The sequence below is a fragment of the Xiphophorus couchianus genome, chromosome 14 (assembly GCF_001444195.1).
Source record: "Xiphophorus couchianus chromosome 14, X_couchianus-1.0, whole genome shotgun sequence".
In the NCBI taxonomy this organism is placed as follows: domain Eukaryota; kingdom Metazoa; phylum Chordata; class Actinopteri; order Cyprinodontiformes; family Poeciliidae; genus Xiphophorus; species Xiphophorus couchianus.
Genome location: NC_040241.1, coordinates 6,802,975 through 6,830,358, shown reverse-complemented (window position 1 = coordinate 6,830,358; position 27,384 = coordinate 6,802,975). Strand labels below are relative to the sequence as shown.

Genomic DNA, 27,384 nt, shown 5'->3' with positions numbered 1-27,384 from the left:
TTTAGGATGAGAATACTACATGAGCATACTGTAAGTGATAAATTGATCCTCCATATTTATTGTGTTAATTATCCTTTTCTGCCACACTAATCAGCTGCATTAATTCCTCCTCTACCTACAGGGGCGTTGCTAGATAAAAAAAGAAATACGGGGGGAAACAAATAAAGCTACATTTCAATGTATGTTTGGTTTGAATATTGAGTATTAACTCTAGGAATCTATCTTTGGAAATAATGCCATCTAAACACCTTAAAAAAAGAGACAAAGTTGCTCAGGGAAATAGATAACAGATGTCAATCATTGTCAACTTTCCTGCTAAGTTAATGGATTAAACTACATGGTTCAATTGTTCTTTAGTACAACACAGCGTTTTTAGAAAATTATTTACACCTTGTTGACATGCATTTATTTCATTTCTTAAAGGTTTTGAGCACTTATAGGATATTTTAAAATAAAGTTGGCTTCAAACTTCAAAATGGCTTCAAATTGTCTTTGTGTTTATATTTTCCTACTAAAGACTCAGACTTCTTGTCATCATTTAAATTGGATGTAAAGCATCTCTGATTACTGTAATCGTGTGACGGATTTAAAAAAATGGATGTGAATAAAGTGGCTGGTTGAAGAGACCGCTATTAAAAAATATATATTATGTTACTCAATAAATATCTAACAGCTGGAGGTTGCTTCCTCTTGGAAATAAGCTATAATGTAGGATATGTCTAATCAAAACCAAAATGTACCAACAAATATAGAAAATAATCTGATGGTAAATAGAATATATGTGTATATTGTGGTATTTTTGTGGTACTTTTGCAGCCTTCCCTCCCCACTGATCATGCCACCCTGGCCAGTGGCCCACATCCGTTATTTCAAAGCAAACATGTCCCTGTCCCTGCCTTTAAGAGAATAATTCTTGCAGACATTAAATATCAGATGTAAAACCGCACAAGCAAGAACTGAAAAATGTTTTTTTTAATGAAATGAAGCAAACGGAATGTGTTCACGATTTGTCCATTTTTTATGCCCCAAAGTATCTTCTTTAACGACAAAATAAAAGGGAGGAAGGGGGAAGACAATTTTTATGTGTGAAGTCATAATTTCCGACAGTCCTTCAACGCCTCAGAAATCTATTGGCTCAAAACTAACGAGTGAGTGAAGCCTTTGTAGCGGAATTCGCGAGACAAAACGCATCACATTTTAAAAGCATACTAATCATGACGCTTATGAAAAAGAGCTAAAACAGCACGCTGACTCTAAACTCGTGCTCAGTCGTCACGGACACGCCGCGTCCACGTCACGCTGGTCCAGATTCCTGCCTGTCTTTAATAATTCCTCAGCTGCCTCGTCCCTGTGTGACTCCAGACTTTTGCGGAACACTGTGTGCTGAAGAAATGAGTGAGGACCCGCTGCTGCTCCGCAGCGGCCCGGTGGGTCCCACTCCGGATCTGAGCGGCTGAATTAGTCAAATATCTGGCGGCATTTGACTGCGTTTCACATACAGCAGCCTGTAGGATGTAATTAGATGCCAGGCTGCCGGCATAAAGCAGCTCATTACAGCCGCTTTCATCCGAAGCAGTGGATCTTTTCTTTCCCCCCAGAACTGAACTCTTTGAATCAAGCGTTTTTCAGAAGTATTCACACCCCTTAAACCTTTTCACTTTTTTTTTCTTTTTAGAGTAAGCAATCAGTGTGAGTCCAGATGTTCTGCGAAGGCCTCAGAGGTTTCCTGGAGACAAAACAGCATCACAAAGATCAGATCAGGAAGCGGATATGGGTCAGGGATAAAGGTGTGGAGAAATTAAGAACATCCCAAGGTTTGAACTTCTCAGATAAAGCAGAGACTCAGGTTGGAGCATCTGTTGACTGGTCAAGAAGACAACCACATGTAACACGACTCCTGTTCTACAATGTACAGAGGATACAGGTACAGAGGCATGGTCAAAGGTCACACATAAAACCAAACGAGACTGTTGCAACACTTGAAAACTGCTCCTCGTCCAATCTGAATGAGCTATGACAAATCGGCTAACATTTTGGTCTGTATATGTGCAAAGGAGGTGGAGACAAAATTTGCAGCAGAAGTAATGACTCAGAAAACTGGAAATAAATGCACCTCCATTTTATAAATATGACCTAATTCGGGTTATTCTATCACATAAAATCTTGATTAAATTTATCAAAGTGTCTATTTGTAATGTGAATGAGGGCAAGAGGAATTAACACTTATGCAAGGTACTGGAACTGTTGGACGGGGGACACAAGCGGCAGCTGAGTGAGAAACTTCTCAGACGACGAGCCTCCAGACTGCGGCGGACATTTCCTGAATAGGATTCGGGCCGTTTCTTTTCAGTTTCAGAGAACCGGCTGCAGTTTACAGTATTTCTCGTCCTGGTGAGAAATACTGCAAACTGACCGCAGCAGGTGAATCCTGCTGCGGTCTACGATTATGAAGTCTACGATTATCCGTCTCCGGCGTCTCGGCAGGTCGGAGGATCATCACGGATCCTCTGAGACGGTAAAGATGAGGCAAACCTGGATTCAGGTAGGCGTCTGTCAAATCTGACATGGAGTCGATAAAGAAAAGGGAAACGAGAAATGCAACTGAGCGATTAATTATGATGAGTGGATTATTGAGATAATCGTCAAATTTTGGGATTTCCTCCCAACATTCAGGAAATTGGCGGCGATTTCCTAAATCTTGGGAGGCTGGTTATCAGCCGATACTTACATTTGAAGCCAATCTTATCGATCTCAACAAAGGTCCAAGAATGAACTACTGTCCGCTTTGCTCTGCTGTGAGAGAAGTTTGACTGTTAGCCCCGCCCACCAAATCATGTCTGCACTTTTGCAGTTAACAATAGTCCCCCCACTCTTGGCAACTCAGCGACTTTCTAGCTATATTTAGCAACATTTCAAACAAACAAACAAAAAAGGTATCTCTCCAAAATCTGAATCGGCAGGTCAGGCTTTTTAAAGATCGGTGATCAGGGATTGGCCAAAACACTGCAATCGGTGCACTAGCCCTAAATCCAACCATAGAAGACAGTAAGGGACTTTCATGAACCCTGCAATAATAGAATACATGTTGCACCAGATGTGACCCATTTTACTTAGCTTCATTTCAGCACTTATGAGATTTAGCAAAGAAAACCAGATCTTCATTGTAAAACGCATGAATAAGCTTTGCACATCTGGAAGTGATGCATCGCAGCACAGTGACTGGCAGGCAGACAGCAGCCACCCCCATCCTCTCCCCAACACGCCTGCAGGGAATCTCCACCTGACTCGCATGTAATCAAAAGCTGCTGGTGCTGCAGCGCTCAGAGGAGACGCATTTAAATGTGCAAAGCCCTGACACCGAGCTAGCTCTCTGCCACTTGCACCCCGCTTCACCTCTCTCCTCCCCGAGCACAGCCAGAGCGGAGTGCGGGGTTGCCATCTACAGGCGAAAGAAGGCCTGAACGCCAGATTTCCATGGCAACTACAGGCGTGGATGTGGAGATGCCCTTTTGTAGCCCCTGGCAACAGGCTCTCGGGCCGGGAATTGGGAGTCCCATCAGCAGCTGTCGGTCACTGGAAGGGGCCAGGGGATGTGATGGGATCACCTGGAAACGCTGGGGGGGAAAGGTGGCAGACGGACCCAGAGGTGATCTTCATCATTGCTGATGTGTAAAATGGACTCCAGCATGGCAGGATAGTTTACAGTGTGATTACAACAACTGAGATCAATAGAGCAATGAACGCTTCTGGGCATCTTGACCTTTATGCTTCGGTTAGTAAGGCTGTGTTCAAGCAGAGACGTTTTCATTAAGCCCCCATATATGACAACATAAACTAAAGGCAGCTGACATTCTATTAAAAATGGCTGCCCTCTCTGACCTTCCAAACAGTGGAACAGTAGCTCACTGTGAAGGGTCTCCCAGACTGCAGGCGGGGTCTTCTGTTCCCCCACAGGCTTATTTGCTAATCCATCTCTAATTATAATGTACGCGCACGGCTGCGGCTCGGGGGACTTAATCTCCGTCTTTTTGTTATCCCGTAATTATGTTTTCTATCTTTTGCTCCGTGAAAGAAGCTAATCATGCCGCTGAAATAAACTGCCCCCACCTCTTTAGTTTGTAATAATTCTAGCGTGGATATTTTCTATCCGCTCGCCTTTGTGTTCTGAGAAATGGCTAATCAGATTGCCTTTCAGGCACATTGGTGTTTGTACCTCTCACCTACTGTGCAGGTTAGATGAAGCCAAAGAGCTTCACACAGCCAGGAAAAAGTGAGAATTAGATGCTTTGGCAAAGATTTTCATGTATCCACTGGTTTAATATGGGGGGCTGGTTACCCCTGCTGACAGGTGGCTGGATCCCAGCTACACAGCACTGACTCAGTGAGATGGAGACGCATTAATCCAGACACTCAAGATCTGTATTTCATCAAAAAAGAAAATAAAACCGAAAGCTTTCTAGATGTGAGGCGACAGTATCACAGCGGTGGACTCAGACAAATTCTCTTCAAATTCTTACAGCAATCAGTTTTCTATTATGTGGCGAGCCAGCCAGGAGGAAAACACAACAAAACAATCAAGATACAGTTGAATTGACCCAAGGTTTAAAGTTATTTTTGTACGACTGAACCATTTCATCTAAATCTGTTTCCATTTTGAACCAGAAATCAACCACTTCATACCCATCTATGTCACAACTTTAACAGTTTGCTTCTGTTGGTTGCTAAATAAAAGATACAAAAATCTCACATGCAGTAAATTGTTGGTTGAGTTTGGATTATTTGAGGTTGTTATTTTTGTTACTGATTGTGTTCCATACAGTTCATTCCTTTGTTGATAGCTATTGTGTTGTGTTTTATCAGATATTTATTTTTACTGTTAGTCTATAGTTTTTGTTTCAGTATGAACCTTAAGGATCGTTTAATCTATTGTTTCAAAATTTGCTAAATGCCCTTTGCTTCAGTAAGGGTCTTCCATATTTCAAGAGTTAGTTTAAGTTTTATAAAATCTTCAGGATAGTATACAAATATAGAGATTAGTGTTGCACGATATATTGGCACTAACATCGGTGTCAGTCAATATTAGTCATTTGCACGATATGTCGGCACTAACATCGATATCAGTCAATATGAGTAATTTTTGGACAAATCATTATTGACCTGATCACTAAAACTGGGCCAATTTTAACAACCAATATTTATTTCCATCTTGTTGCCGTCCGTTTCTGGTCATTTCTTTCTAAAGGTGACATAACAGTAGAGGAATATATATAAAATTGGTAAATATCAGTGATCGGCCATAACAGCAACATTAATATTGAATACCCATATCGGCCCAAATGTTCATATCGGTGCCTCCCTCATAGAAATTATGACATGGATAGTGTTTGAGCCATTTTAATGATTTTTATTTACAGTTCATCAAAAATACTTAATTACCATAAGAATTACAGTGATACAGTACGGTATAAGTAAGGATATAAAACAAGCAGCTTCACACAAGCTCTTAAAGTTTGACATTATAGAAATAAAAACATGTGAAATTCTTCTTTATTCATATTATTTTGAGGCATTCAGGGTGTCCAGACATGCTAAAAGGGTTTTCTGTCTTTTACCTTACAATATTTTTGTTTTATGACAAACTGGACATAACAGGACGAGATACTGTTCTCGTCAAACCTGATCTGATCTCATAGTCTCGTAACACAAGACACACGTGCTCATTATCCGTCTCTTACAATACATATATCACTTTGCCTGAGAGTGGCCGCTGCAGAGTCCAGCCTGTCAGTCAGATCAGAGCGATGTCGGAGCGAATTGAAGACTTCGACATCAGTCTGAGCCTTAAAAAAAGGTGGGACTCAACAGGGGCTGTGGATGCAAAGAACCAAGAGCATGATTTATGGAAGTTACTGCTCCAAAGATGAGTCCCTCAGAAAGCACACATATGATGGAGAAGCTGTAGATTTTGTGGATGCATGACTAATTATGGGCTAAAATATCAAATGGGGCCGCCGTTAAGCCGGGAGGCTGCTCAAAATTCTCTCAGATCACTTATTCATTCTGCCAGATTTCAGGAAACGTGGCGCTGCTGAATTATGAGAGCGATCTGTTAAAATGTAGATTTGACAGTCGGTTTCTAACAGATACCCTCAGTCCATCATTCAGGCATCTGAAATATTATTTTTCTACTCATCCAAAGGCAGAGGCTGAACAGACATTTCATTTATTTATGAATAAATGAAATTCATAAACTACAGAACTCTTCACAGCACCACCTTGATCTGGTGTTTATTATATTTAAACAAAGACTTGCATTTGTTTCATTAAATTATTGCATTATAATACAAATTGTAGACAAATTGGTTATAGAGTAGACCACAATAACAGTACTCTCATTTAAAAAAATATGACTGAGAGGATAATTGAGTCCTTAATTATTATACTTTCACCTATATAAACAACTAGTTTATTCAACTGGTATCATTAATTTGCAAGTTTTGATTTAAAACCAATTATTAGATACCCTGGTTATGATTTTATCTCAGCTTCACTCATAATATTAGCCACCAAGTTATGCATGTCTTGGACAATTTTTAAAACTCAGAATGTCAGTGGTGAATGAGTCAGGACACAATCCCACTGATAATGTGGACCACGTAATAATGACAAAATGGTGTGCACTGTCACTGCAATTTAAAGTTCTACAGTTCACCAACAAAATCCATGGCGCTAATTTAATTCTATTTAAACAGTATTGGACTGGACTTGGCACAGACAAATGCCTGGTCTCAAATGACTTGGATTTGAACAAAAAAAAAAGAAGCCTTTCAATTTCAACATTACAAATATATTTTTTTAAAACATATCTGCATGCTTGTGCGACTCATTGTAAGAAGATTACCTCAATTCTTGCGTGTTTCAGCTCTTTTTAGCTAACTGTTAGCTTATTGTTCAACTAATTTCCACACTTATGGTTTATTTTTGGTCTTTCAGTACCAGAGGGACCCTAAAATCTTGCCCTACATTACTGCATTTTTTCTACTTCTAAATCGTATTATCTTTGGACAGATATCACCTCTCAGGTCAAGTTAGGAAAAGTTAGCAACTAGCGCATTAGCTGGTTGCTTTTTTTGTGTGTGACATAAACCAGATTAACTGGCATCAATAGCGCCAATACTGAATTAAACAAACAACTCAGTAGTCACTATCATGACGCTAATGAATAATAGCATTGGGTTTTGTGTGCTTAACTTTAAAACAGACAAATGTTTGCTAACATATTAGCTAAAGCGGCTTAACGCAATAAGAGTTAAAAACTATTAGCTACATGAATCTAAATACCACAGATGACCAAATTTGGTTTGTTTCCTCAAACTTGCTATGCAGTTTAAATGGTATCTCCAGAATTAGCTAAAACACACTGGCTTTAAACTGGACCCTAAAACTAAACCAGACCCTCTCTTGCTTCTAAAGGGGCAGTATTATGTAAAACTGACTTTGTTTGAGCTTTACCTCATGTTGTAATGTGATTTCCTTATCATAAACATACCCGGAGTGTTACCTTGATTCTTTCAGGCATGTTTGAGAAAAATCATTTAACCGCCATGGCAACCTGTGCTAAACGCTAGAGCCAATGCAGCTCCTTCGCTGACTCTCGCGACTCACCCAGCAGCAATTAACAAACACCTGGTGGAACTGCGCATCTGAAATGCTGAGCTCATTATACGAGCTGCTTCTCAGAGCAACGCTGGTAAAAACACTGTTAAAGGGTTAATGGAGGAATGAGGTCGTGACGACTTAATGAAGTGAACTGGAGTTTCAGAAAGAGCAGAAGTTTTAAAGAGACAGTGACACAATTTCAAGGCGTTAAATTAGGAAGCAAAATTTCTTTTAAGTCACATTTGACTTAACAGCATTTTATTACAACTGAAGTTCAGTTACTTCGTTATGCTATAAAATGGCACTATGTGCCTGAAAAACACAAAATACTGCCCCTTTAAAGGAAGTAAAAAAATACCAGCAACTCAGAATCCTGTACATTTTCAACATCGTGAACTGCTCTGGAAGTTAAACATAAAAAAATAGGTATAAAATTCAAAGGGTTTCTTTGACTAGAGGTCAGGAGGCCAACTTGAAGTATTGAATGAAGACTGTCACATTTTATTTTCTGAATCTCCATCTCTGTAACAAATACTTGGCTTAGCACACAGTGAATATAGCTATGCTGTTAATCACAGGCATATTTAGTGTCATTCTGATTACCTTGGCATCACTTGAATTAATGTAGCCCCAGGCAAGCCTCTCTGTCAGAGGCCCCAACGTCAACTTCATAAATCTCAATTTGCACTTTTGTGTGATTTAGTAAGTACACTTTTCACAAAAAAAAACTCAGTTTCTCCAACTACAGCCACCCCCTGGGTGGTGAGCCACATCCCCCTACCACCTTCACCGTTCCTCTGTTCTCACGAACAAAGCAAATTAAAATGTACAATTAGAAAAAAAGCATGTTAATAACTCCCAGGATCTAATTACGACTTGACGTCTTCACACCATCACTGCCAGAGCCTCAGACTCCGGGCCGACTATGACGGGCTGGCAGCAGCCAATGCACACGTATCTGAGGATCCACAGGTAGACGGTGCCAGACAAGGTGACAGTCAGGGTCAGGAGCAAGAGGCTGACGAGGCTCTGAGGGCTGAGCAAGATGTCGGAGGAGGTAGAGGAGTCCTCAGAGGGATTCTGGGCTACAGGAAGAAAGAGACAGAGGGAAAGAGAAAGAGGAAAGAAAACAACCCGACTTATGGGGGGGGGGGGGGAAAGCAGTGGAAGAATCAGAAATCTGTGTGAAGGAAGGTGTGAAGGTGTGAGATGATAATAGAAGCTGCCTGTGCTAGGACAGACACAGAAACAAGGTGAAAGAGAGACTTGGGGTTTGAAGCAGAAGAGAGAAAACGCAAATACCTCCCTCTAGTGTCCATTAGATGCCATAGCTACCTCAGAGCCACACTATTAAAATAAAGAGCAGACTTTATTTTAACATGTTCAAAAAGGAAACAGGAATAAAACTTACTCCATTTATACTTAACCCTCTTCGTTTCTGTGAGCAAATGAACATTAAAGGTCTTAAAGAATCTCTGAAATCTTTTGACAACCTTCCTGGACGGACATATTTTGTCAAGAGACAATAGATCTGCAAAGTTCCCCAAAATTGCTCAAATTTGATAAAGCAATAAATTCTGTTCATGTTCTGAAATTTATTATTGTCCAGTTTAAATCAGTTGGGCCACATTTAATTTAATGTATCTGTTGAAATCATTACAGAGCGTTCTATATCTGGTCAATCTATCCGCCAAATTCTTATATTTTTTTTGTGTTGTATTTATATTTATTTATATTCTTATATTCTATATTCTTATTCCTTGTTTCTTGCATAATTTAAGGTTTTTCTTGCATAATTTAAGGTTTTGGTTACTCACATTTAGTGTGTACCTTAGTATTTAATTTGTATTTTTGTATTCTTTTGCACTTTTGCTTACTGTGTGTTATCTTTGTTTTTTGCCTGGGAGCTGCTGGTAACTTCAATTTCCTGAGGGAGTCTTCCCAAGGGATCAATAAAGTCTAAGTCTAAGTCTAAGTCTATTTCATCCATCCATCCATTTTCTAACACCCTTGTCCCTAGTGGGGTCGGGAGGGCTGCTGGTGTCTGTCTCCAGCGAACGTTTCGGGCGAGAGGCGGGGTACACCCTGGACAGGTCACCAGTCTGTTGCAGATCTTAAATATTTCAAAATACTTTTTCACAATAAAAACAAAAAGTTGAAGAATTTGTAATATTTTTTATGTTAAAGAGAGCTTTATCATCTACACAGTTTACTAGTTTATACCGTCAGTGTATCTTATTACAACTTTACTAATGCAAAGATGTTCCTGGAGGGAATCTTTTACAACTGAAAATCTAATTACTTTACTCTGATGGTCCTAAATAAATTTCACAAACCTGGCTTTTATGGAAGACTGACAAAACTCTCAGATCTGCAACACATTATATGGGCTATAAGCTAGCACTGTGCCTCCTACTGGTCTTATCATCGCCATGGTGATGGCACTATCATACTTGACAAACTGTAAAACATTAAAGAGACATTAATACTACTGTGATTACTCTTGTCTTTGTTTACCTGTAAATATGTGACTCTCCCCACTCAGCTCCTTCAGACTAGCCAGCAGCAATTAGCAAACACCTGGTGGAAGTGCGCATCTGCTGCGCTATGAGCTACTCTTCAGTAAAATGCTCTTCAGTATGATGTTAAAGGCTTAATGGAGAGACATTGTTGTGATAACGACAAAGGCGGAGCATCGGAAAGACTAGGAGCTTCTTAAAGAGACACAGTCCCAATTTCAAAGCTTTAAATTATGAAGTCAAATTTCTTTTATGTAATGTTTGATGTATACAGCAATTTTACAACAGCTAAAGGTAATGTAGTTACTTGATTGTTCTATAAAACGGCACTAAGCGCTTGGAAAATACATGATACTAACACTTTAAAGCGATTCTGTTTGCTGAGCTCCTGCAGGGAAACAATGAAAGGTGTCACAATAATTAGGAAAAGAAAGATGGGGGGCAGAGAGGAGGAATAGGGATTTGTTTATGCAAAGGCTTCAAACATGCCACCATCTTATCAACGCTAATTAAAATTCTCGGTCAGGCCGCTTAGTCTCTTTGAAGGATACGAAGATGACAGAATGAATAACTAATTAACAGCAATGTATACTTGTTGCATATCAGGCAAACATATAAAACAGACCAATTGCTTTAAAATTCAAAGTTTGTTTCAGTTTTAGTTTGTTTCATTGTGTGTGTGTTGTTTGACTTGTAGGGATGGACATAGCCCCGGCTGGCAACGGTCCTGACCCAAGACCGGGTTGTTAACGTTCTCCGTCCATCTGAGGTCTGTGACCGCTTAACCTTGGTAACTTTCTTCTATCGGCACTTTCCATTCACAGCTCAAGGCTGCTGAAAGGACTTCCATGCCGATGATTCACAATCGCAAAAGGCACATCTCCTCTTTCGCTCTTTCGAGGCTCTGTGTTGGAGAGGGGGTGGAGGGAAGAAGTGGCATTCAAATGGTACAAAAAGCCCTGACAAGCATCGCGGTATGAATCATGTGGAGTATAGAAGCCCAATTTTTCTCAGCCGTTTATTACTTTTACGGATCGTTAACCCAGTGAACTTACCGTCAGGCAACACAAAAAGATGTTTGAAACGAAGCTGAGGGACTCAGAGTCAGATTGTTCTATAGTGACAAACCGAACACTAACCTCTAGTTGAGTGTAGCATCAGCAGCAAACAGATGATAAACCTTCCAGATGCAGCCATCCTCATGCTGTACTGGGTCTGTTGGGAATTCACGGCACATTTGGGAGAAATGAGATGAACTGACTGAACAATTATGCACAGTATGAAAGTCAGTTTAGTCTCTATTTATCCTTTATAATGACCGTATGTTTAACTATATTGTTACATGTGAAATGGTCCGTCAGTGGCAGTACTATTTTAGAATCTTACATTGCAGCTTCATTCAACTTAAAATGTCAATTTCTTTATTTTGAAGGAGAACACATACCATACATTTATAACCATACAAATATGGCAATATGCCAATAATCCAGGGTACCCTGTAGGTTCGTTTTCATCAGCAATCCAGCATATAAATAAAACAAGACAACCTCAGTCGCACTGACTTAAAAACAGTAGCAGTAGAACACATATGTCTTTGAGACGTGATGAAGATGCTGCTTGAATTTATCACGTCCCAAAAAATCCATGGTAACCTGATTTAGCTGAAGATCAACCGTGTTATAGTATCTGATTTGTACAAAACTTACCGAAAGCTGCATATTTTCATATGCAACAGAAACTCAAGCCAGTTATGCAAGACTGTGAGAGAATTATACTTAAAGGCTCCTAGATACTCTGATCCTGTCGTCCCCAACCCCCGGGCCGCGGACCAATTGGTGCCGAGCCGCACAAGAAATAATTATTTCCGTTTAATGTATAGCTGAGTCTGAAGGATCTTTTATTTTGAAAATCCTTTAACCCGATTATCTCGGTTACGTCTTGCGCGCCAACATTGAGCCCACAAGCAGCAAAATGAGTCAGAAACAGATCAGATTCTTTGGAAAGTTTCTTTGGGAAGGGAAAAGGCCCAGAGAAGAGACAGGAGAATGGATTTATCCTGGACCGGTGACTCCCTCATTCCAAGCTCCGCATGATATGGTGACCGGCTCGTTACTGCGTCGCCATGTAGAGACCAAGCACCCTGTGCATAAGCAACACTAAGAGTTGTCCGCCGATTTTTCCAAACCTCTGTGACCACACACGACACGAGCCGATAAAAGTCCAACAGGTTCGATCGGTTCGTTTGTCCAGCCACACGGCAGGAGCAACACACCACACACAAACCGATTCCACTCACGAACATCCCGATTCCAGAAGAAAATCCTGTGAAATCCCCAACGTACTATACGTGAATTTAGAATAGTCAAACTCACTCACAAACTTCTCACTCACATGAGAGTTACCGAACTCTTTTGCAAGCTCAACCAGGAAGTCCACCCGTCTCTCCTGCACCCCAATGCATGCCTGATAAAGCACATGTGCATTCAGTGCTGCCATGTCAATCATGTTTGCCAGGTTTGCTGACCAGCTGTCACATAGTGATGGAACCTTGGTCACCCCCCGCAAGATTATGACTGAAATAAATGCCATTAGTTCTTGTGAACTAAATAGGTGAAGCAGTCACCTATTTATCCTCCACAGCACAAAAGGCTGCATGCAAATTTGCATGTGCTAAGTCTCCCAGATTTCTTTTGCTTACACTTTTTGCATGATTTTTTTGAGGTGGATCAACACAATTAATACCCTCTTAGCTTTATTTCAAAGAGAAACATTACTCATTTCTTTTAGAAAAACCTTTGCATATTTTTTGAAACAGATTGTATGTTTTGCAAACTCTATGTACATTTGGCAAAATGACCTGGATAATGCAGCACAACATCATGGATCAGCTGCAAAAGGTCACATCTCTCCAAAAACACTTCATGTATGCTTCAAAACTAAACTGAAGAGCATTACCTACAGGAGATCTGATCTCCTGCAGGTATCATAGATACCCACCCCCAACATGGACTATTCACATTCCTACATTCTGGCCTGACGGTCAACGGCCACATTGACGATGTAGAAACAGTGATAGAATAGCATGTATTCTATTCTGACAGCGCATGATGACCTGACAGAACACCGGACTCTCAGTTGTGCCATGTCAGCTGTTTGGGATTCCCCTCTGTGCTTCCGTCACTACGCTTTCTGATTGGCTACCTGTCACATTTAACAGGCTGTGTTCTCCCTCACTGTCTGGGAGAACCCCACACGCTGCGATAGTCGGGCCAAGACAATGATGATTAGATCGATCGGAGCGGTCCCAACGTTCTACCGACTGGACCCGATCAGTCAACGTGACACACCTCACAGCACAGGAGGATGGGTTACGATTATCGCAAGCGACAATCTGCGACAGTCGGGCGGGGAGGGGGCCGCAGTAAAATTGCCAAGCCTTGACCGGTCCGTGGTAGTAAAACGGTTGGGGACAACTGCTCTGATCGACATAAAAGAGAAAAATGTTTTCTTATTTTATAGGAACTGTTAGGGGTGCCAACTAGGGGTGGGGAATATGGACTTAAAAGTTGTATTACAATATTTTACTACTGATTTGTTTTGGGGGAAAACCGTATGGCAGTGACAGCAATACAAAACAATACTGCTCTTGAAAAACACTCCTATTTGTAATCCACTTATTTAGCACACCAGTCACTTAAAGAAGGGTGATTTGTATCCCCAAGCTGCACACAGTGACTGCATTTAATCTTGTTCTCAAACTTATTGATTCTCTCAATCAACAAACAGTGGAGAAAATACAATGCAGACATTTTTGGGGTGCCTGGAGAGATCTTAAATATCATCATCAATTGGAATTTATTGTGAGAATAATAACTCAAAATTCTTAACATAATAAGAAATGTATCGCGATTAATAAACAATATGATAAATGCCCAACAGTAGTGCCAACTGGGATTCTGTCAAATTAAAGATACATTTATCTAAAAAGAAGAAACAAATCTAAGTAGCACAAACACAATAAAAGTAGAAAATGTTTGCACACCTTCATCAAGGATGTCCAGAATGGACCTTACCAAGCTCTGCCCACAACCGACCCACGTGACCGCAAGTCTATCCCTAACCCCACACAGGAATTTTAGTTCTGTTTTTAACTCACAGCAGAACACGTGAAGGCTCTGTCCTCTGAAGCCGACATCCCTCCGAGATGCAACAGCACTTCCATCACAAAGACGAGCAAATGTGCAGACTGCGCTTCCCCCCCTGCGAGAAGTGAAGAAAACCCCGCTCACCCGGAAGAGTCTTCAGCCCACCAGCAGCTCTGACAATAATTATCTCCCTTCAGCTGGTGAATTAGCGGTTGTCTCTGGTCTAGGACATCAGGCGAAAGCCTCCCTGCCGCTCTCCCGCCTTCGCTCTGATGTTGGTCAGCGTCGCTTCGCAGCGGCGAGACGAAATTAATCAATAGCACATGGAATCAAAGCGGGACGTGCATGTGAAGCGAGAAGTGACTGCACATCTATGCACTCACACAGACACACACACAGGCTGTTGGATTGTTGTTGTTTCTCCCACTGGAGAAAACAGGGGAAGACGCAACGCAGAGCATATGGAGGCTGCTTCAAAAGACAAGCATCATTATTATTCGGTAACAGTTCTTCAGGCAAGCAAGTTAAATCAAACACCGCGTGGCGCCCTCTAGTGGTTTAAAGCACAAATGCTTTGATGAATCGCAAACGCTTTGTATTAATTACAATAATTATGTGCGTCTCTTATCCTTAAATAACCAACATCCGCAACCATTGCTGTAATGTTCTCGGTAGCATGATATGATGAGTCAGTTTTAGCAGATTTCTTAGAGCTAGAAACCTTGTAAATCTTGACAGAACGAAAAATAATTTACATTTAACTTCTACGTTACCCCCCCCCCCCCCGCCCCCAAATCAGATCCATTTTTTTGATAGCTTTTCTTATACAAAAAGAGCCTTTAGAGAGGAGCCAAGCCCCTCGAAAACAAAAACATTTTATTATCATAAAGAGCATGTCTGATGGGATTGTGTCAATTAGGATGGAGTGAGCACTCTTACATTGCCTGAATATCCTCTATTACAGAAATGTAGGTGACATTTGTCAAAGGAAACAGGCGAAAAGGGTGGGTTTCTCTTCATCTACCAAAACAAAGTCTTTTTGTAGGAAAGGCTTTATGCTCCAGGATTGTAAAAAAATGTAAGGTATGGCTGGAGTTAGGCCATTTGGACATATACCTATTTCGGCTTAGATAGTCCAACTGGCCTGAAGGATCTTATCTAGCAGGTGCTTTTGTTCAGTAAATAGGGCCATTACCTTATCAGTACCCTGGTAATGGCCTCAACGCATCTCACAGTTGCACAATTGTTCCTTAGACTTCGACTTCGACTGACTTTGTTGTCATTTTCAATGCACAGGGTGTATACAGAACGAAATTTCGTTGCATACGGCTCAGGATAATGTTTGAGGTTCCAATGTTGTGAGTAAAATAAAATACAGTATAAAATATGAATATAAATCTAAATATAAAATATAAAGTGCAGGACTGACAGTAAAATGGAAGTTATTTAGCTCTGTACATGTGCAAGGTATAAAGTGGAGACCAGTTTTTGAGTGCAGTCCAGTTAAGAGCTCAGCAGTCTGATGGCAAGTAGGAAAAAGCTGTTTCGGAACCAGGTGGACCTGCACCGGATGCTGCAGAACCTCTTTCCAGAGGGCAGCAGGGAGAACAGTCCATGGTGGGGGTGTGAGGGGTCCCTGATGATGTTTCGGCCTCAGGACACGCATCCTGCATCGATGGTTGACCTGACACTTCGCCCTTTTGCCTGAGCTGGGTGTGGAAGGTTGTTGCCGAAGCAGTTTCTCCTTGTGTGCCTTCTTCTCACTCACATGAGAGTTACCGAACTCTTTTGCAAGCTCAACCAGGAAGTCCACCCGTCTCTCCTGCACCCCAATGCATGCCTGATAAAGCACATGTGCATTCAGTGCTGCCATGTCAATCATGTTTGCCAGGTTTGCTGACCAGCTGTCACATAGTGATGGAACCTTGGTCACCCCCCGCAAGATAATGACTGAAATAAATGCCATTAGTTCTTGTGAACTAAATAGGTGAAGCAGTCACCTATTTATCCTCCACAGCACAAAAGGCTGCATGCAAATTTGCATGTGCTAAGTCTCCCAGATTTCTTCTGCTTACACTTTTTGCATGATTTTTTTGAGGTGGATCAACACAATTAATACCCTCTTAGCTTTATTTCAAAGAGAAACATTACTCATTTCTTTTAGAAAAACCTTTGCATATTTTTTGAAACAGATTGTATGTTTTGCAAACTCTATGTACATTTGGCAAAATGACCTGGATAATGCAGCACAACATCATGGATCAGCTGCAAAAGGTCACATCTCTCCAAAAACACTTCATGTATGCTTCAAAACTAAACTGAAGAGCACTACCTACAGGAGATCTGATCTCCTGCAGGTATCATAGATACCCACCCCCAACATGGACTATTCACATTCCTACATTCTGGCCTGACGGTCAACGGCCACATTTACAATTGAAGAAGAATGCTAATTTGAGCCATCAGAGTCGTCAGGGTGGACTCAGGGCCTTTTGGCCCTGTTCAGCCATTCTAGGGAGAAATCGAAAACCCAGCCATTCTAGTGTTAAGTTAAGGAGCAACACAAAACTGAAGGACCAGGAGTCACCACGTCACTTTCCCCCAAGCTGTAACAATGATCTCCAGTGGTAAGTCATCTACCAGATACTCACTGTGACTGCAAGTGGGGGTTTTTTTTGTTTGTTTTTGTGCAACAACTAAGTTCCTCAGACAAGACAATCAATGTCGTTGGCAATGGTTTTAACTAATTACATGTTTTCCGTGAGTACTAAATATTTTGTGTTGTCTGTGGATCAGGTTCCTCAACAACCAATCTCTCTTAACCTTCCCCCATTTACCTATGTTAGCTTCAGTTCTTTTTCTCAGTGTCTGAGCCAAATGAATGAGTGATTACACATAAATATGAGGTCTTATCTGGGTTTTGACAGGAGTTTAAGAAAATCAGTTCAAATTAGCCAATGAACCTGAACAGCAAATGAACTTGGGGGTCACTGTGAAACCCACACACAATCAAATTAAAGTCTTTTTTACAGCCTATTTCCAGAGAGTAAGGTTTTTAAAACGGTGTTTCTACGTTGTAGAAAAGATACGTAACATGTCTACTTCTTTGTTTAATACAAATGCAGCACAGTTAATCAATGTAAGGTGTATTGATGACAGTTGTGAAGAGAAATGGGAATGCTGGACTAGAGTGGATCAGATCAGAAGCCAATGTTCTAGCTTTTTTAAATTATAGCTCAAAGCTCTGATTTCACTTAGTACAGCTAATGATTGTGTTTGGATGAACACTGAAACATTTTGTACGCTTGAAATTGTCGACATAAAGCACTTTTAAGTCCCTTGGGAGGGTACCGGTTTGCTATGTCTCCTGTTGGTGTTTTTCTTCTAATAGTAAAAGATCTCCTTATCTTTTCAGTTTCCAACTACATATCAATTTAGAAATCCCATTCAGTCACGTGAATGAACTGTCTTTTGTATCTAACCTTCAACGAGTCAACAAATCTGGCAAAAAAAAAAAAAAAGAAAAAGTTGATTTCATTTAAGGAAGACATTTACAGGCTTATGACTCTGTACAGCATAGATAGCATCTGATACATGACACAAAAGAACACGCTCCACAAAGGAAGCATTATTCTTTCACATTGATTAAAGAAATTATACCGCCTTTCAGCGCTTAGGTAGAGAAACAAAAGGAAATAGAACCATTAAGAAAGAAAGACCTCAGACGCTGCTGCTTTTAACACTCACCCATTAGAGGACTGACTCCGAAGCTCCCAGCTGCTGACACATGCAGCAGGGTGTAGGAAATGAAAAGCTGGAGCTCACGGAAAATACGGAGAAACATCTGAGGTGGAAAATGACATTTAAAGGAGAGATTTCCCAGACGATGACATTTAACCTCGTGAAAAGTGGCGAAAAAGAGCCGGAAGGGGGGGCCTTTCATTAGCGTCCAGGATACAAGTCGTCTTCACAGAGAAGGCCAAACATCCACACCCGAACAAAGAGCGACGTGTCCCGTTTGCGGAGCGTCACCTGGAGAGACGGTGACTGATAACGACAGAAAATGGAGAACCTAAGACTGATCCGGCAAATCCTAATTTGTCAAATTCTAAAAGAATCTGGAGGACTATCAGGAAATAGAGCTATTACAGCCAGAGAGATTTCAGGGGTTTTTTTCTTTACCAGCTTTCTACATTTAGAAACTCAAATGATTTAGATTCTTCTTTGCAAATTACCTCAGTCAGACCAGATAGAGAGGACATTTAAAGAGCAACATTCAAGGATTGGAACGGATTCTAATGTTAGATTTAGGAATTGGTCGTTTTATCACACAGATACGCCTTGAGCCAAGAGTCTGCAACCTTTAGAAGCCAAATAGCTGTTTTTGCCCTCAGTCCAACAAAATAAAACTTATTTAGAGTTGCAAATGTTATGTAAGCTTCTGTGAAAAGGCAACTTGAATATCTACTGTGGGGAATTTGTGGTCATTTTTAAAGGAATTTACAAAAAGAGGATTGATACTTTTTTTATGATACTTGTATTATTCTTTTGTGGAGGTTTAATGCAATGTTTATTCCAAAACTCCTCAAATCTGCATTTGCTATGTCTGTATTTTTTGATTCTGCCAAATTAAGAGCCATTGTGGAAGGTTTCCTCCTAGCATCGCCATGTATTTAGGTCTCATTGCTTCCGAAGACGTGTGCTCTGGGTGGTAGTTAATTTATGAATCATAAAAAAAAGAAAGAAAAGATTTTCTGTTTCAGGACAAAAACAACGGGCATCATTAAAACAGAGATGTTGTGCTTTTATGCAGACAGAACAGAGTAAAACATGACAGAGTTTTGTCTAATAATTAACTGATGTAAAATATAAATAAATCACTCACAAATACACAGAGAAATTAGCTTTCAGAGACAAACATTTAGGACAATTAAAAAACGCTTTGTAAGAAAAGACTTTAAGACAGGAGAGAGAAAAGTCTCACAACTGCTGATGTGCTTTTAACAATCATCTTTCTGAGAAGAATGCTGCGCTCGTGCCTCATTTTGTCTCAAAACTCTTTCCCAACACAGCAGCCACATGAAAATGCTTTTGAAGTTACTGAAGTCAGTCTTAAATTGGTCTTAAAAAAAACATACAATACCCATTTTGTTAAAAAAAAAAGAGAGAGAGACTTAGAGGAAAAGCAGAAATGTCAGAAAACATCTCCAATAGAGTTTTCCAAAAAACCGTCAGAGAGTTAGGGAAACTTCTAAATGTTAGAAAGGGGAAGACTTGAAGTCATCGCTCCATGATATTAGTGGATCTGCATCAGTCGCTGGCTCCGGGTCTGGGTTTGGTGGAGGTGCACCCGGCGCAGCCGTTGAGTCCCTTCTCCTTGGCGCTGTGGTCGAAACGAGGCAGAACGATGACTCCGCCGTCGGACTCGCTTGGAGCGGCGTCACGCGACGCTTTCTCCTCCTCCGCAGACGTGATCGCTTTAACCAAACACGTGATGGCACTGTCGATGTTGGTGTCATCCTGGAGACAGAGGTTAACGGTTCAAGAAAAGGATGGTGATAACAGAGGAGGCATACAGAGCTAAGAAGAAGTATTTGTACCCCTACTGTATATTTTGGCTTTTGTGTTTTTGGCAAATTTAAAAATTCTAAGAAGGAAAGGATGATTTTCTTTATTAAATTGTTAGCTGTAGACACGCTGAAACGTGATGTCATGCGCGCAAGATCCAGCAAAGAAGTTGCTCGCAGACGATGAGTACCATTTGGTTTTAGCTGTCAAGTTGTTGACATAACGAGCTAAATCTCAAATGTATGCTTATGTATAAAAAAGTGAGCAGAGTTTTGCTATTAATTGTCAACACTATCACTACTTGAAAACAAGTTTATCACATTTCATCAGTCAGTAAAAACTTTTAATTAAAAAAAAATAGCAAGGGAGAGAGAAGCAGGTCAGTTATGCTAGCATGACTTTGACAACATTAGCATGTAGATGTGCTGCAGAATTTTGGCTCAGTTTAAAAAAATAAGGCCACCCACTCAACTCATTTAAGAATCGCTCAGCTCCTTGGTTACTTATCTAAATGGACTGGGAAGCTGTAAACCTGTTAGCGACAGATAGGTGCCACCAAATCATCACCAAAGGTGAGGCAACTCAATCCTGAGTTGTTTTTGAGACTTTCAGTTCTGCTTTGTGGTCAAAAACCAGCTAGTTTTAGTTGAAATGTAGTTTGCCTGATTTCCCTATTTAGTGTCTACTGTTCTGTTTTTGAAAATCCGATTACAACCTCTTTAAAAACCAGCAGTGTGAATTTCAAATGATGCATTTCACTGACACCAACGTGCTGCTATGTTATGTTTTCTAGCCCAGGAAAGATAGCTGATTTTGAATAATATACATATATTTTCTACTATGAGCTTCTTGTGCATAAGAATATTGGAAAATGTTTTCAGCATTAAGACAACACTTCAGTCATGCAGAGGCAGCTGAAGCAAGAAAATGTTTTGGAAGCTACTGCCTAAAAGTGGTTGGCTATGAAATGAAGTGATGTTAATGTGAGCAAAGATTGCGGTTAATTTACAGTCCCTCCTCAGAGACATGAAGTAGTGCAAATATTATGTCAGTACAATTAACAGAGGAAAATAACAGTCCACCTTAGCAGATGTTTCGAACCAGCCAACAAAGCCGTGGTCTTGGGAGAACTTCTCCAGCTTTGGAAGTTTGGGACACAGACCGAGTTGACGTTGGTCACACTTGTTGGCTAGCAGAACGGCTGGAACGGGCTTCCCATTGCTCAGAGTGACCTATCAGAACGGGGGAGACATGAAGTGAAAATGATTTTTTAAAAAATGAACCTTCCTGTGGATTTTTATGCTATAAATGCACACAGACCACTGAAGTGGACATTAATGCATCATAAAATATACCATCAACTACTGGCCATCAGCTGCAAATGCAAGAAATTATTTTTGTTAAATACAATATGGCCGACAGACACAAAAGCATGAGAACCGACCCGGTCCCTCCTTCTACTGTAGACGACTCTTGCAAGTAAAAAAAATATTGTGACATCACATAACCCCTAAGGAACAATACTACTGATGTATTTTTCAAATAACAACTTTGTATTTGGACAAAATTACAATTGATCACATAAAAATAAAAAATAAAAAATAAATTATTTTTACAAAAAAAAATTCCTACCTTTTTTTATGCCTTAAGAAAAGAATTTTAAAAAAATGGAAAAAAAATTCTGACACAAAGGATCATAATTCATGCATGAGAGGGTTAAATGTCATCATTTAAGCTCACCTATAACTATAAAAATGTTTGACTTTCTGTGAAGTTTTTTTTCTTGACAAACTGAATTGAAGTGAATAGTAAACAGATTTTTGCAATTTAAAGTTATTTGGTCAGCTTCAGCAGCTCTTTCCTTCAGCTTTTTCCTTAGGTGGTTTGTAAAACTTACTTTTGAGTCCAGGTCTCGTTTCCACTTCAGGACAGCCTGAAACGTGGCCAACCTGGTCATGTCGAAGACAACAAGGGCCCCCAATGCTTCTCTGTAGTACACACGGGTCATGTTCCCATAGCGTTCTTGTCCTGCCAGGGAGAGACAGGGCTGACAAAAATCAGGCTCTGTTGATGCAGATGCTCTACCAAACCAATGTCTGATATCAATGTAATCAAAATCTATTAGCCTTTTTTTTTTTTTTTTAGATTTTAGCCTTTCTTTTTCCTCTTCTCCTATGGATTTGTACATTGGTATAAAATTTGGACACTTGGGTTTGTTCCTACATTGAAATCCAGCTCACTGTTGCTTCCTGTGAGTCTTTACCTTCCAAATTTGAAAGGTCAAGTTTTTATAAAGTAAAAGCTCATACAGGTCTGTCAAAGAATCAGTTTATGTATGCTTAACTCTCCCCTCCTCTTGAATGTACAATTTTTCTCCAGAAGTATCTGCATTATGGCTGCATGGTGGATGCAGTTGGCAGTACTGTTGGGTCGAGGCAAGAAAGTCCTGTGTTTGAATTACATTCGAAGGTCTTTCTGCATTGAGTTTACATGTTATCCCCGTGCATTGATGGCTCGTCAACCTGGCCAAGTTGTAAAAGTTTAGGTTGAAAGGTCTTTTAAAGTTACCAGCTCTTATTTTTGAAGGCTTTATTGGCTCCAGTGGCTTTTATTGGAGATTGGTCAAAGAAGAAAGTAGGCTGTGAGAGAAGAGAAAGACGTGCGGCAAAAATCACTGGGCTGGACGATAGCATCAAGAAGACCTATTCAACCCCAGCACCTGAAAAGTTAGGAGTTCTCACTGCAGTCTCTAGTCCACCTTCTTAACACTGGGATCGCCATCCCAGTCTGCCATTCTACTGGTGTGATCCCAGTGCTCAATGGGAAACTGAAGATACGCATCAATCTTAACGGTCCTACTACTTCTAGAGTCTTCAGCATCTCACTTCCCTACAATGAACATCCTTGCAGTTTCCATCAGGGTGTGTAATAAATGCAGTATATAGATCATCTCTGGCTTTTCAATGTCACCAATGAAAGCAAGGCCATTGCAGGTTGTTTATTTAGAAACAAACTTGGTCTGTAGCCCCAAAACAGAGTGGTAGCAGAGGGGACATTTTTTCATTTCGCATCAAATCTCATCACAACAAATGTCTGTTGTGATGGTAGAGGGGAGGAGTTAAGAAAATCTACCCTGAACCAGAGTCCTGGAGAATTTTGGTGCAGTGGTTCTACTTTCCATGCTGTGTTTCCTCTCATCGATTTTTCTAACAAGAGAAACTGTCTTCATACTTTACTGATGTACCAGAAATGTCAAAGACACAGATATAATTTCTGTCTTGTCCTGTCAGGGAGATATCTTTCTGAAGTCTAAAATAAGTCTTTGTAATGCTGCATAATGTATAAAAACTCCTGAATGCAGCATGATGGAGCTCTGGCTCCTAGATCCCCTTGTTGCCAAAGCAATGCAACATAAGCAGAATACGTGTTTTGATATCTTTTTCTTAAGCCTCTGTGTTGAGCCTAAATCAGACGTGACGGATATTTTTTGTAGAACTGGTCCAGCTCTACTACCCACTTCAGGGCGTGAAATGAGGTCAAAGGCTCATTTCTACTTCCCATTTCCTTTTCCTTGTTGTTGTTAATTCAGAACCAAATCCACAACATGAATTTCTGAGCTGTCAAACAGTTTACTAGAAACTTCTTAAGGCCAGCATTTCGTACACAGCTAATACTCTCAGAGCCAAGGAAGTAGCTCTGTTGTCTTATCTAGAGATAATGGGATTTTGTCTTTTTTTTTTGCTCTGTTCACGAACATCACTTTTGAATTACTGCCCCTTTCAGCTTTGGTGAAGCTATGTTTAAGTGTTCCTGTTCTCTAGAACAGGAACTGCTTCTACTGTTTTTCACACCACTGACTTACCATGAATACAAACAGTGAAAAAAAACATCAGACCTACTTATAGAACGATGCATGCATCACTGTTGAATGTTACACACACACACACACACACACACACCCACACGCACACCCACTCAAACACACACAATGCATAAATAAGTCTTTGTCCAAGTTACTAACTTCCTCCACATGATCTTAATACAGAGGTGAATCGGCAAGATACACTTACACAGACACACACACCCCCTTGACAATTATACACACACTTATACACACATGACTAGACTGTGTCTGACAGCAGCTAAACAGAGCTAGTTTAACTCGTTTATACTGTTTTCAGTCTTTATGCTAAGCTAACAAGCTAGCAGAAACAAATCCACCAATAATTTGAATAAATATCAGCAGTGTTCACTTCAGTGAGAACATTGAACTGAACAATGCAGGGTTGTTGTGTTATTATTATTATTATTTTTTTTTTTTACCTAAAAACTCAAACAGATAGCGCAACCATTTAGCTGCTCACAGCCTGTTAGGGATGCACCAAAATGGAAATTTGTCCCAGTATCGACATACGATGTTAATGTTGCTGTTATGGACAATAACCCATATACATATTTCCCTGCCCTTTTCACACAGAGAAACAATTATTGCATTGCTGACAATACCTGCCTTTCCAATGATCACATAAATGCACAATTTGACATTTGGAATATAAATTCGCTTAATGGAAACAACGCAACTGTGAAGAAAACATTTCAATAAAAGCTTTTGGCGCTAAGAAAAAGTGGTTTTCGTGGCCGTATAGAAATTGGTTTGTTTCTCTAAACTGCAATGGAGACACGGCTCACATGATCAATAACCGGATGTTGCAACTGGACCAAGCGACAAAGAAGAAGACGACAGGAAGTAGTTGGAGGATGTTTGGCGTGGAATGTTTTATAATGACTTATCGCGTGTGCAAACTTATTCGCCTGCTGCAACAACCAACTATTACAGAGCACGCAACTACTCTAGCTCGTCACTGCCGGCACAAAGTCTTCTTGTGTCACCTCAACTAAACGTCTTCATGCAAATGACAGCTCCTATCAGCTGGAACCTGACCTGGCAGCCAAGCCAACAGGATGTGCATGTAGCTCAGCGAGAGCATGCTAATGAGTGAGGGAAGACAGTTGTGAGGACAGCAGCGACACAGTTCCCAACAGTGTAATTGGCTGCAGGAGGAGGAGACATGCTGGATTCATTATCTGAACACAGGAGGCTTTTAACTTCATGTACATTAGCAGAAATGGTGGCTCACCACATGTTCTTGGTGCTAATGTGTCACATAATGCCCCATCACTGTTGGACGTGTCAGCAAGATTCAGCCAACCAGGGTGAGAACGCAGTTAGAGCAATATGATTACTAGGTGTTAAAGGGGGGGCACTGTATATTTTCTATGTGCATAAGACAATTTAATCACACAGTCAAGCAACTATCTAATCTCTAGTTGTTATAAAAACACTGTATAACTCAATCATGACTTAAAAGAAACTTGACTTGACAAAATCAAGTTGTCAAGCACACTCACACTGAAACCTCCGGGCAATCGAAAACTAAGATTTTTAGTTTGTTTTTTTTGGGGTGCGGGGGTTAACTCTATGCAAAAAGACTGGTTGAGGTCTGAACACAGGTTCTTGAAGGCAACACTTCACATATATGTAAGTATTGGCCTACAGCCTAATTAATATAAATATGCATCTTGCAATTTGTCAAATTCCAAAACAATTACAGTGATTTTATGTGTTTTTCAGCATACCTGAGCACAGCTTCTATTGAAAATGTATAGAAGAGCGGAAGAATAGGGCGACTCGCCAGAAAATGTAATAAGCCGCCATTCCACTAAACATAAAACTTGCGCAAATTTAAATGACCAAAATAAATTTGGTCAATGGAAACACGTTTAAAACAACAACACAAAACGCATTCTTTTATAAAAAAAGTGTTCACACCAGGACCAGGTGCTTTTTCAGCCATATCGACATAGGTGTATTTCGCAAAACCGCAATAGAAACACGTTTCTAAGCACACGTGATCAACACCCGGATGTTACTACTGGCGAAAACCAAGATGACGACAGGAAGTGGTTGGAGGCTGATGGTTTGTTTTTGTTTTTGTTTTCGGACAATGTTCAGCTGCTTCTGCCAGAACTCGCACAGCACGGTTCATAAAAAGTTGCGTGTGGAACATTTTGAATCCACAGCTGTTTTGTAAAATGGCCGACTAGCAGCCGCTCTCAAAGGGCTTTTTCTCCAACGCCTATGTGATTGATGGATAGATGATTATATTCATGACTGAATCATGAATAGTAATAATGTAGCTGTTTACATCCCTGCCATGACTTTTTAAATAACTTATCGAGTTAACGTGATTTTTTATTTAATTTCTCATTTAACGGAAACACCGCAATTGCGAAATTATTAGCAGAATATTGAGCAAAAGAATTTGCGCACACTTGTCCTGAAACAATCAGCTCGTGTTCCACCACGCTGCCTTATTTGACATGTGAGCCATATTGGTAAACAACTCTCAAAGTCTCAAGATGCTCTTCTCTCAGTTTCCCCTCTCAAAGTCAAGAGAAGCCGCGATAGCAGATTATTTCCTGCTCGCAGTGTTTGCGGTATCCGACCCGATAACGTCTGAACGTTACGTCAACACTATTGAAAGTTCAACGACCAGGAGGAGAAACCGCAGCTGATCCTTGAGGTTTATCAGCCGGTATAATCAGGGGAAACTTTTTTTTTACTCACCAGCGATGTCCCACAGCTGCAGCCGCACCACCGTCTTGTGATCCCAGTTGAGCACTTTGAGGGCAAAGTCCACCCCGATGGTGGCCCTGTAGTGCTGGGAGTACACCTGGTGGACGTACCGCTTTATGATGGACGTCTTACCCACACCCAGGTCGCCGATGACCAGCACCTTCAGCAGGCGCTCCTGCTGCATCGCGAGAGGGACGGGACGGGATGATGAGTCCAATTAGAGATTCCGGCGCGAGACGACCCGAAGTCATGCATTCACTGATTATCCACTAATATTTGGGCTATAAGATCCCCCCAACCTTTAGATACATGGAAATAAAGTGTGAATATTTAGAGCTTTCCATTAAAAATAATTAAAAAAAAGATGCTATAGAGGCATTCTTGTTCCTGTAGACGCAGAAAAAAAATCGCAAAGGAAGAATTTTTAAGTCTTCAGAGTTGTTGTTTTTGTCCCGTTCAGTTCCTTTAAAACGTCCCAAGGTTAAAAGACTTGGACCGGACTACCGTAGCCCAAAGTTCGCGCCTCTACTCTACTCAACTACTCCCACGACCAGGAGTAGTTGTGCGTCGTCGGGCCTGCGGTCAGTGAGAGCTCCGCTCCGCTCCGCTCAGCCTGCAGCCCCGGTCCGCCTTTCGGCTCCGCACAGATGGGAGGACGCTGCGGTGACAGCCCCGGCCGTCAGAGCTCTGTGCGGGGACAGCCACGCCCCCCCCCCGCCCGCGCGCTCTCAGATGCAGCTGCAGATATTTACAGACGCTTTACAAAAAGACACGTCACCATTTTTTTTAAAAATTGAATTTTTGAGTTAAAATCTGATCAAACATGTCCTGTTTTGGTCAGTTAGCGCCAAGAAAG

The 27,384-nt window shown here is 40.8% G+C and overlaps 1 protein-coding gene across 1 annotated transcript; it reads right to left on the bottom strand.

Annotated features, from left to right (window-relative positions):
• Positions 1–5,383: 5,383 nt before the first annotated feature.
• On the bottom strand, positions 5,384–27,219 carry LOC114157964 (ras-related protein Rab-38). The gene is made up of 6 exons (XM_028039245.1): positions 26,520–27,219; positions 21,789–21,919; positions 20,974–21,123; positions 18,071–19,843; positions 11,318–11,393; positions 5,384–8,744 (listed from the first exon to the last, which is right to left on the bottom strand). The coding sequence occupies exons 1-4, from the start codon at positions 26,710–26,712 to the stop codon at positions 19,634–19,636; spliced, it is 684 nt and encodes a 227-aa protein (XP_027895046.1). The 5' UTR covers positions 26,713–27,219; the 3' UTR covers positions 5,384–8,744; positions 11,318–11,393; positions 18,071–19,633.
• Between the last annotated feature and the right edge of the window lie 165 nt (positions 27,220–27,384).

Bases quoted from the DNA above. Each gene is read 5' to 3' on its own strand.
- LOC114157964 (XM_028039245.1), bottom strand. From the start codon at position 26,712: ATGCAGCAGGAGCGCCTGCTGAAGGTGCTGGTCATCGGCGACCTGGGT. The intron at 21,124-21,788 runs GTAAGTTTTACA...CCGTTCTGATAG, and splicing joins AACGAGACCTGGACTCAAAA to GTCACTCTGAGCAATGGGAA. The intron at 19,844-20,973 runs GTGGACTGTTAT...CTCTGTCTCCAG, and splicing joins GGTTCGAAACATCTGCTAAG to GATGACACCAACATCGACAG.